The sequence below is a fragment of the Schistocerca piceifrons genome, chromosome X (genome assembly GCF_021461385.2).
Source record: "Schistocerca piceifrons isolate TAMUIC-IGC-003096 chromosome X, iqSchPice1.1, whole genome shotgun sequence".
NCBI lineage: Eukaryota > Metazoa > Arthropoda > Insecta > Orthoptera > Acrididae > Schistocerca > Schistocerca piceifrons.
Window position 1 is genome coordinate 882,875,815 of NC_060149.1, and position 12,064 is coordinate 882,887,878.

Sequence of the window (12,064 nt, forward strand, 5' to 3'; positions counted from 1 at the left end):
TATGACTATCTACTATCAACCAGCTGTTCACCAGGATGAGTGACCACCACCAAACTGTGGCAAAGAACAAACTGGACCACCCTGTGGCAAACATGCAGTTGAACATATGATGCAAGGTTTTAATGATTGCTTCCACAACCTGGGCCATCTACAACCTACCATCCACCATCAGCTTTTCAGAACTGCGCAGATGGAAGTTATCCTGCTCCTGGAATTATTCCGGCCTCAACCTACAATAACCTAATGTCCCCACACCCTCCACCCAACAATTTACATCCCTCTGTCCAGTAACCCCCTCCCAGTTCATGTCCCATCACCCTCATTGTGCGATAGTATCTGCCAATGCACTTACCACTCTTTTTTCCATCTGCTCCTCTGCTTTTCTGTGCCTGTTCTCCCCCTCCCCCACAGCCTCCTGACACTGCCCCTGACAGCCTTGTCCTGCACCTTGTCATCCCTACATGCTCTGCCAGGCAGTGCTCTTCTCTCCTCCCACGTATACTTCACTATCCCTCCCATTTTCCTGGCCCAAACCAGCTGCTGCTTTCATGCAACACAAGAGTTGCAAAGCTTTGGCTGAAAGCTTTGTATGTAACAGTCTTTTTGTTTTGCCTTCCTGCAACTCAGTGTGTAATCTTTCCTTTCATAATTGTTGATGGATCATATTTCAGCCAAGGACTTTATTTCTTAATAATAGTGGGGTGCTAAATATTTTAATGTTCAGATATCTAACCCTGCAACCTTTTATTGATATCCTTTCTTTTCTGCATAAACAAGATGGATAGGAGTCATGATCAGTAAGGAAGTGCACCATCCCACATGCTGGCTGGAAAAATCGTAGTTGCAGTCTTTTTTGCCCAAGATAAAAATGTCATAAGATCTGTAACCTGCACAAAGTGTTTCACACTGCTCCTTCCATTTATTATATGTATAATGAGATCCTCTTAACTTCCTGCTTGCTGTTAATGCTAATTAACTAATTATTGTTCTAATTTTGTTGCGGTATGAATTCCACTCCTTTGCTTCTAGGGTTCTGAACTTTACACACTCAGGTTTGTTTGTGCAGGCAATGTTTCTCAAGGACTGTCTACACATCTGATTTGTAGTTTTCAGTTTGAATTTACACCTTCCAGCCACACAGCAGCTTTCACACAGCCCTGAATCAGTAGTCAGTGTGTGTAGAGTATTTTTTGGCTATTTAAATTAAGTAAATTTGATTATAATTATTTTGCTAGTGCTATTATTTTGGAACTTAGAAAAGAAAAAGAACAGTATGAGATGGACAAGAGTGACCTCTAAAACATGTGATGCCTTTCCATGTTAATCTTTTGAAGGAGATAAAAATTGAAAAAAATACTGCTTTAACTACCTAGGGTAAAGAGTCATTCTTGTTGTTGCTGTATGTTATACCATATATGAGGAGAAATGACACTGTAATGAGAAAATTGGTAAGTTCTAATAAAAGACTTACAGTAACATTGAGGTATTTGGGAACTGGGAAAAGCTATGCTGATATGAAATTTTCTGCTGTGAAATTACCTTCATCCTTGAGTCCTACCATTCCAGAAACATTTGCCATGTATGAAGTATTGAAGCACTTCAACTGGTCTGCAAATCTCATCTGCATCAATTTGGGATGTATTAGGATGGTACCTGCTCCATTTGCAACCACCAACCTAGATACTGAACAGACTAAGAATGTAGCTACAGGAAACAACATTTGTCGTGTTACTGATAATGTACCTCACTGTTGAATGGTTCACAGTAAGAGTGGAAGGAAACAAATTGTAGAGTAGCTTAAGTTGTCAACATCAAATGCTCAGCTCTGAAGGTGAAAATGTGGAACACAACTAGATAAAACTCGAAAACCTTGCACAATATTCCTTAGACAAATATGTGCTGAGCAAGGTTGTTTGCATGGAGAAGACTCACTGTGGTTTAATAACTGTGTTAGAAAGTTGCTGCAAAAGCAGAGTGTGTTTCATATCAGATTTTAGTGAAGTCATCGCCAAGCAGACAAACAAAAGCTGAATGAAGCAAAATGAGAAAGATGAACAGTGCAAGTAGTATTCAGTGAACCTGAAAGTAAAAGGTAAAGGTAGTAAATGGATCAAAATAATCTATTCAGTCACTCCATGACCATACTGACACTGAAACAAATGACTAATCCAAAACGGTGATTCGGGTTTTCAATATTCTGTCATACCATATCATAATATTGTTGCTCCTTTCAGTCATTGTATGAATGCTGAAATGGCAGATACTGAGATAAGCTATCGCAGAATAGAAAACAACTAAAACTGCTTGATGGTGGAAAGGCAACTGGACTGGGTAAGATACCTGAGAGGTTATAGAGAGATGTGGAAGAGCTTGCTCCTCTTCTAGCAGTAGTACAAAAGGTTTCACACTGCTCTTCCCATGTGTCATCTGTTTTATCATAGACCACCGGAGCAGTGAAGGTTACCTAGTGACTGGAAAAAAGCGCAGGTCATTCCTGTTGTCAAGAAGGGTTTTTGGACACTTGAAATTTCAAGAGTGGACATAAGTCTTGTGAATTGATCACAATGAGAAATTCAGAAAGTAGATGTCACATGGTGTTTTGCTGACAATCATTCTTCCCATGTGCCATTAGTGAATGAAATAGGAAAGGGGAAAACAATATAGTCGTGCCAAAAGTACCCTCCGCCAGACACTTCAAGGTGGCTTGTGGAGTATAATGTAGATATAGAGATTTCCATTCTCATTAAGATAAAGTGAGAGGAGCACTCAAAATCTGTGTACTGAGCAAAGCAACGTAGTAAGGCGTTGCACTCATATCCAAGAGGATGGCTGTACGAATCTCTGTTCAGCCATCTAGATTTTGGGTTTCCATGATTCTCCTAAATCACTTAAAGTAATTGGTTCCTTTGGAAAGGGCATGTTCAGTTTCCATCCATCCTTCTCTGCTCAGAGCTTGTGCTCTGTGTCTAAGAACTTCTTATTGTTGATAGGATGCTAAACACTGGAAGATTAGTGTTTACTTCAAAATCTGTTGTATTAATTATTTGATTTCTGTATCATTGTCATAGTTGTGACTATATGTTTTCCAGTAGAGTTTTCTGTATCTTGCTTTCTTTTATACATACGAAACAAGTTCTTAAAATTCATTTTTATTTTTATTGTAGGTTGTGTGGCATTTACTTTCTTGCTTAATGACGTTTGCTATATAAGCTGTTCCTGTGTATTGATTTCTTGACTTCCTTGCAAACTTTGTTTTGAAGGTTCATCAAATTTTGTAAGGCACTACTTCGTGTAACTAATTTAACTTGGCTTCCACATTTGATGCTCTGCGGCTTGTAGAAATTGTTGAATACCTCATATTAGAAATTAACTGTTCAACAGAAGCTATTTTGTGGTAGTATTTTATTTCACGAGAGTGGTTTCTGGTGTTGCTCATCTTCGTGATATCTGTATTACACCTATTTCTGATAATAAATTACTTAGATTGTATATTGTAGTGTTTTATGCATATGTGATTTTTCAGTTCATTATTATTCATTCTGCCTTATGTGTGATGTTATCCAATGCATCACAAAACAGTGTCCCTTGACTGCCATTTTGACTCTTGGAAATAGAAAAAAGTCGCACAGAGCTTTATCTGGTGAATAAGGTGGATGTCGTAGTACTGAAATTTGTTTTGAGGTTAAAAATTGCTGTACTGACAGAGCAGTATGGGATGGCGCATTATCATGATGCAGAATCCAATTATCAGCAATGTTGGCAGGGATAAGAGCAACTCTTCTATGAAGTCTTTCTAAAATTTCTTTGTAGTAATATTGGTTAACTGTTTGTCCAGGAGGCACCCACTCTTTACGAATAATTCCCTTGGAATCAAAGAAGCACACAAGCATGCATTTCACTTTTGACTTTGATATGCAATCTTTTTTGGTCTGGGTGATCCTTTTGAGCACCATTGCGAACTTTTGTGTTTTGTCTCTGGATCATAAAAAACTTAACTTTCATCACCAGTGATAACACGGCTCAACAATTCTGGATTGATTTCAGTTTACACGTTGTATATGTCATTAGCATAAGGAATTTTGTATGAAATATATGCAGTTGTCACTGACATTTGCTATATGTGCAAAGATTACTTTTGGTGTATGTCATAGAATACGAGATGTTTGAGAAAAGTAGTGACAATGATTTTTTGTCTACCAATGTTTTTATTTTTTTCAACCAATGTTTTTATTTTTTTCAAACAATAATGCTCTGGAATAATGTTGTCCCCTTCAAAGTAGTAGCTAGACACAGGCACAGTAGTTGTTCCTAGTCTTGGTAGCAGTGCTGAAAGGCTTCAACTGGTAGGGCCTTATCAAGTCGGTCACTTTCATTTGAATGTTCTGCTGAGTCCTGAACGGGGGGCGGGCTGTGGACCTACAGCAATGCCTTTTGAGGTCAAAAATTCCATCATGTAAGGGGCTGTGTGACAGGGGGTGTTGTCATGATGCAACATCCATTTGTCTGCAGTGTCCACTCTCACTCTGTTCACCTTGTTCCTGCGCCTCTCAAGGACATCTTTATTAAGAAATTGGTTGAAAGTTTGTCTGACCCATTTTTGGTCATTGACAGTCCTCTCAAGATGATCAATCCACACATTTCTTAGCTTATCCTTCTGAGTAGTTGTGAGGTTTTCAACACAAACATTTCATACATGCAAAACTTTGGTCAAAATTCGAGGTACAGTGAAACTGATTCAATTTAACAGCTCACCCATCATCCTTATTGTTAAACAAGAGTCTGATGTCACAAGAGCATGCACACATTAGACATTTTCATCAGTTTTTGAAGTTGAAGGTCTCCCTGAACAAGATTAGTCTTCAGTGTGTTCTCAGCCGTCCAAAAATAATTTTTTACAGTGAAAAACTTGTGATAAGGAATGTTTCCCATAGATCTGTATCAACTTTTCAAAGGTCACACTCACATATTCCCCAAGTTGAACACACGACTTGATGGCAGCACATTGCTCTAATTCTGCCGTTCCATTTTCATCCCTCACATCAAAAACACAACTTGATTGATGGTGCTCTCAAAACTCGTGTGGTGGCTGTATGGAGCTGAAACTCAGACTGAGCATCTGGAAGGGACGAACACATTGGTCTTCACAAGTAGAACAACACAGCATTGCCAGATCGTTTGCATTGTTGTCAGTCTCATTACTTTCCTCTCACAGCGTGTGTGTGTGTGTGTGTGTGTGTGTGTGTGTGTGTGTGTGTGTAAGTAATGCTACTTCTAATTTATATTATCTTTGTTAGCAGAAATAGCATTACAGTGAAACCCCGATTTTACGTTTTCGTGCGGTCCAGTCTTTAAAAAAACACAAAGCTGTGGAAAATGTAGAATCAAGGAAAATGTGAAACCCCCCCCCCCAAAATACAAGCAAAAACACATGTAATTGGTATATATGATTAAAAGTCACAGTCCTCTCCAATACTTTGTATAAAATCTGTCAAAGCAAAAGAATTTAAATGTACAATAGAATGTTAATACAGGTATTTGTGGTAATGAATTTCAGTTCTTAAAAGAATCGGACAGGTAATAGCAAGCAAAAACTAATCAAAAAATTGAAATTGGTTTCTGGGTACAAGGTAACCATGCTGTTTTCCAACATGGTATGAACACAAATTACATGTTCAAAACACGTGTTTTTGAGAGATTATCCTTTGTGCTCACCCAGAAAAAAATCAAAAATTGATGAACATGTTGTAGTGAACTAAAAACATCACAGCAAGTAAATGATTAAACCATGAACTTAAACGTGGACATCTGCGTAATGACAAACTTTGTCGCCATTGCTGTTATTGTTTAATGCTTTTCTTATGAGCCGCACTTCATGTGCTCACCACTGTTAGTGTTATTTTAGGCCTGACACACACACACACACACACACACACACACACACACACACACACACACACACACAAAGAAAAGGGAATTTACTACCCCAGTTGATGTCATAAGCTTATTAGAAGCTGGCTCAGGGACTTTCAATATTCTGTGTATAATTTGAAAGAAAGCTCAGGTGATGCCCTTTGTATCTGCCATCAATCTTTACGACCTACAGTGTGTGGTGCAAAGTATATATGTGCATACAGTGTGTTTAAAATAAGTTGCGACTTTTGAGATTTCAGCATGGAGCGAGTGGAGGGAAGTGTAGTTGCCAGTGTGTGCTGGGCTCGTCAGCAAGTGACGCCTACTCGGCATGGAACCTGGCAGACTCATTTGATTGTGTGATCAGCAAACTGGCAGATCTGCCATCTTTCTCAAACAATTTTAAAGAAACTATTTCTTAATAAATGCTCATTCTCACACATCTTATAGTTTAATTCATCAGCTTCATGATGAACTGCCTATCATTTCGTTAATGGTTGTTGTTGTGATATTTCGATAGCAGGTAAACAGCTGCAAAAATTTCTTAGTTTGCAGTGAAAAATATGGGTCGCTTTGAATTTGTGTTTGGTGCGTGTTAGGTTACATGCTGCCCTGTATTAAATGTAGATAATATATTGAATTATTCCTTGAACTTTGAAGGATATCGCTGTCTGTCTCCAGTCTCAAGATAATAGAATGTGTGTAAAGCCTTCCATCACCAACTTGTGCATCAGTAAAAAAACTAGAGTGAAATATTCATAAACTCCTCGTATCTTATAAATGGTTTGAGATATCAAAAAAAAAAAAAATTGGCAAAACATAGTGCACAAAGATGAGATTGTTTTGCTATATGATTAATATGCAAAACTTCCATATCTACTGTGATATTCAAAAGACTACATATTTTTTTCACTGAAATAATGTAACTAGTTGTGGCCATCGTTAGCTGGTGAAATGAGAACTGCTGTGGGTTTGTAACTTTATTTTATAAAGTATTGTCCTGACTTGCACTGAGTTGCTAGTTTAATAATACACTATTTCACGATTCTGTTTCAATTTCACCTCCATTAGAATGTTAGTAAGATCAACATTTCTAAACTCTGCTAACATTGCAACAAGAGAAGTTATGTATCCCTCAAAACTTGTCACAGTACACCATGAACAAGTGTCTCCTGACAACTCGAGACCAGTCCTGTCGAATAGCATTTGTGATGGCTTCTTTTCTCAGTATTTCAAAAATAACTGAGCATTAACGTGTTACTGTTTTTTTTTTTTTTTTTTTTTTTTTTGGCCGCATTACTTTCCACCTAGGCCCATATGTTCTCAGTTGCATTTAAATGAGCCTGATACGGAGGAACCTTGAACTCTGTCCTTTACCATTAGCCATTCCATTGACCTGGGAGCGTAAAGTTTTGGTTTGTACAGCATTAAAAGTTCCATTAACACCGCTTTGTACATGCTAGGTTCAACTTTATCTTGTGGAACATTTCTTTGTATCCAGAGCAAAATATCCACTTTCCTCCGCTGCATTGTTGGGGCTTTATGAATCACAACAGAGTAGCAATATGTTTTGTCGATTACTATTGTCGAATTTCGAGGAGTGTTTTGGAGCAGAATGTTATCTCACCAGCCAGTGAACGTTTTCTTGGACGGCACTTGTATTGCAGATCTCATATTCAGATGTACTGCGCTGTTATTAATGCAACACCAACATAAAATACTTGTTAACAATGCCTAACTACAGAACCCTTCAACGCCAGAAAATAAGACTTTATGAGAGCTGACAAACGTTGATGCATGTAATGCGTGACACCAAGTGGTTTCATGGTGTGGCAACAGGGGTGCTTTGCCAGCCGAACTGCTGGTGGCATGGTAGGGAAATCCGGTTCGTCGTTGGTGTTACCTGTGCAATGGTGTCACGTCCGCCTCCGGTCAGCCAAACGTCAAAAGTCTCAACTAATTTTAAACGCACTATAGTGTATGTAGCTGTTGCAACTGTATTGTCAGATTTGAACACAGAAGTCTGTAAAATTTGCTATCGTGAAACCTTTCTGTCATAGCATATCATCTGTTTGGAATGTATATTTTCAGCACTTCACAAAATGCTTTCACCCCTATTTGCACTCTCATCGTTGAAGTGCCACTCCCCCTCTCCACACATTAGTGTGGTGTGGCGGCTACACTGGCTATTGGATGACTTAACAAGTCACCAGGCAATAAGAGTTCACTAGCCAGAAATGGGCAACGTTTCCTCGATTGTGACCGAGCATATTCTTTGAGTCTCAGTGTTTGAATTTAGAAGGTTGACAATAGATATTGTTGCTGAATATAGTACATTGGAAATATTTGAAAAAAGATGAGACTGAGTTATAAGTGGCGCAGGAAAAGGTGGTGGCAGGACCACTTCATCATGTATTGTCTTGTTTTTCCATTACTGCTGGTAGCTAGCAGTGTTAAAATTAAATGTTGCAAATTGTGTTGGCAAACTGAACGTGGATTATGTCAGCATTTCCCCTCTCACGTCTTCCCTCTCTACAACAGCCTAAAATTTTCCATTAACTCTGCCACCACCCTTCGTGTGAACCATCTGTCTTGTGCCACTTGTAACTTGTTCAGTCACATCAAATGTCAATAGAAAGAAAATGGGGCACAGTCAAGGAGACGTTGAGGAAGAACTTAGAATTGAGGCAAACCTTACTATGAAGAAATGTAAAATCAGGGAATTTTTGGCATTGATCTTATGGGATTTTCACAGGGGCTACGAGTTTATGGTGTAGAATTGTGAAAAATGTAAAATCAGAATGTAAAACGGAAGTTCCACTGTATATAAATTGGATGATCTTTGCATGTACAGCAATTGTCAATGACAGCTGCATATATTTCATAAAAAATTCCTTATGCTGACTTTATATATATAAAAATTGTGTTATTACATGAACATTACAAAACACTGTTATTGGGGTATGCTAGAGAACATCACATATGAAACATGTATAATTACAATGAATTGTAAAGTCACCTATGCATAAAACACTTTTTTTTTTAATGCAGATTTTTGTTGGACCATTAATTAATATGATGTCATACTTAGTATAAATTTGTCGTTCAGGATATTCAGTGTACCCTGCATTTTAGTTCAGATATAAATTTGTCGTTTGGTATATTCAGTGTACCCTGCATTTCGGCTCAGTGACAGTATTGCATACTTAATTTATGGATTTCCTTGCTTATCATTTTTTTTGTTTCAGTAAAATCATTGACTGAAGCAACTGGTAGTAAAACATATGATGCTGCTGCTGAACATTCAGAAGAAAATGCTGATATGAATCAAGGTAAGAGTAGTTAATTGTGGGATCAATGCTCAAAATAAATTTCATTGATTATCATATAAAAATCAATAACAATTTACTGAAATAGCACATATTAAGAACATGATGATGCTAGTCACTTTAATCCATTCCATGTGCATGTGCTCTTTCCACAGAGTAGTGTGTGCAAAAATAACCTTTCTCATATATGTAAATAAACCATACACTTGAAGCGTTTCTGACAGTTTATCAAATGAGGTGACACAGTGTTCATCACAATGCACTCACATTCATGAGAATGGTTATTCAGATCCCTGTCTACCCATCCAGGTTTAAGTTGCCTGTGGTTTTCCTAAATTGCTGTAGGGAAATGCTGTAATTGTTCTTTAAAAGGAATGTAGCTGATTCCCTCTCCCATATTTCTAGAGTCCAAACTTGTGTGCCAACTGCAGTAACCTCGTCATTGATGGGGTGCCAAACCATAGTCAACCTTCTCTCTCTGGCAATATTTTTCTTGTACAGCTTGGAGTCAGTGGTGGATCTCTGAGTACCTTGTTTGTACCATCATCCACTGGAGGAATATGGGAGAAGGTAACTTGGCCACACCCTATAGTATGGTTCTAGAATGAAATTGATAATTGGTGTGAACGTGAAGGCTTTCCCAGTCTAATAATAAATTATATTTATTTAGTGTTTTGACAGATAACGAAAAGTATATAAAACATTATAAATTATGTTATTAATTACCTCTGTAATTTAGTTGGGCCTTTTGTAAAAGATTTGGATTGATTTGTAATTTTTGAGGAGGATAGAATAACTGAGGCTGTGTTAAAACTAGATTTGAAATAAAATCGTCTTTAGCAATAAGGAAAGATAGCAGTGAGCAGAGTGGTCTGCGAAGAGGTTTTATGCAGAAGAGGGGAGAAATTCTATTGTAATCCAGAAGTAATGGATAAAGTGGGGTTAAAGAAAAAAGAAAGAAAAGGGAATATATGGTAAGAAAGACCGATCATCAAAGTCCGTGAGTTTCACATAAAATCTGAAAAATTATGCAATTGACACCTACTGTAGACTTGCTTCATTGCGCGCGCATGGGAGAGAGAACGGGCGGGGGTGGGGGGGGGGGGGTGGCAAGTGGAATAGTTTGACATGGCATACAAAAAAGAAATATTACTGAATATCCCCACAAGAACCAAAAATCCACACTGTTTTTTAAACATTCTTGGCTCTCATTTGTCTTGCGGATATAGTTCACGCTCATTGTCATTGTTTCTAACTCTTAACATGTACATAATAGCACTGCAGGTGCATTCAGCTAAATTTGTCAGGTTGCTGTGATGCTGTAGCTGACACAGAATGTTTAAATTGAACAAATAATTCTTGTACGGGATATACAGGGTTGCCACAAGTTCTGCAAATCAGGGATTTTCAAATGTGTCAGGGAAATTGGGGAAATTTGAAAAAAAAAACACTGGAAAAATCTTGTTGTTTGTCTCAGTAGATGAAATGGTTTTATTACAGGGATGTCATGCATTGTCGTTGAGTGGGTGCAGCTGAGAACATGCCCCGCTTCCCTACTCCCTCATTCTTAAGGCTTCTCCCCTTTCTACCACTCCACTCACAGGGAGTATATGACCCGGGACAACCGGGAGATCCGGGAAAAACCCTGGAATTTTTTCATCCAGGAGAAAACTGGGAAAAACCCAGGAATTTTTTAGAATTCCGGGAATTTTCAATTGTTTTTATTTTCAGTTAAATTTTTGTAATTTTGACTGGTGAGAATCATACTCTAACAAAGGATATTACTGTATCCCGCTACTGCAGAATAATATTGCAGCAATAAAACATGAACGAGAGAAAAAGCAAAAATAAAACTTAAATTGCAAAGGAAATGCGCTGTATACAGCAACAAAACACAGTGCTCATACAAGCGTCTGCCAACAGCAAAATGCGTCAAAGGCTTTAGGAAGACTATTCAATGCTTCGTAACAACAAATTGCCTCAGATGAGCGTGACGCCACAACTGTTTACATTAGATTCGTTTTAGCAGTTACGAGCAGCGTCATGCGCATGCGCAGTTTAGTAGCACCATCTCCCGCTTCTGGCTACAAAAATGTGGCTGTTGGCTGTGTAAGCAACTGCAGCAAGCAGCTAGATGCTACCTGGAAAATTTTACTGGAGTGCACAAGCTGCCAGATACATGCATGCGCAGCAGGCCCAGATCTAGGAGCAGGGGAAGGGGGGGGGGGGGAATTCATATTCTTGAGGGGGGAAAAAACCTTGTTTCACAAAGTGACTAGCATCTAGCACACGTTAGTCTATCGATTATTCATATGACTTTGAAACGCATTCCCGTCGGTTTACATCTTTGAACACATTCTAACAAGGGAACGTCCCCATCGCACCCCCTTCAGATTTAGTTATAAGTTGGCCTTGAAAAACTGAACACAGACCAATCGAGAAAACTGGAAGAAGTTATGTGGAACTATGAAAAAAAATAGCAAAATATACAAACTTAGTAGTCCATGTGCAAGATAGCCAACATCAAGGAGAGTGTGAGCACAGGAGCGCCGTGGTCCCGTGGTTAGCGTGAGCAGCTGCGGAACGAGAGGTCCTTGGTTCAAGTCTTCCCTTGAGTGAAAAGTTTAATTTTTTATTTTCAGTTTGTGACAAACTCTTGTTTTCATCTCTTTTTTGGGAGTGATTACCACATCCAGAAGAAAACCTAAATCGGGCAAGGTAGAAGAATCTTTTTACCCATTTGCCAAGTGTACAAGTTAGGTGGGTCGACAACATATTCCTGTCATGTGACGCACATGCTGTCACCAGTGTCGTATAGAATATAT

At 38.5% G+C, this 12,064-nt stretch overlaps 1 protein-coding gene across 1 annotated transcript in view; it reads left to right on the top strand.

The window, feature by feature from the left end:
• LOC124721631 (transmembrane protein 183-like) overlaps positions 1-12,064 on the top strand; it is a 150,144-nt gene that overhangs the window by 68,862 nt on the left and 69,218 nt on the right. The window contains exon 3 of the mRNA XM_047246691.1: positions 9,159-9,242. Coding sequence (XP_047102647.1) covers positions 9,159-9,242 — 84 coding nt within the window. The remainder of the gene's footprint in view (positions 1-9,158; positions 9,243-12,064) is intronic.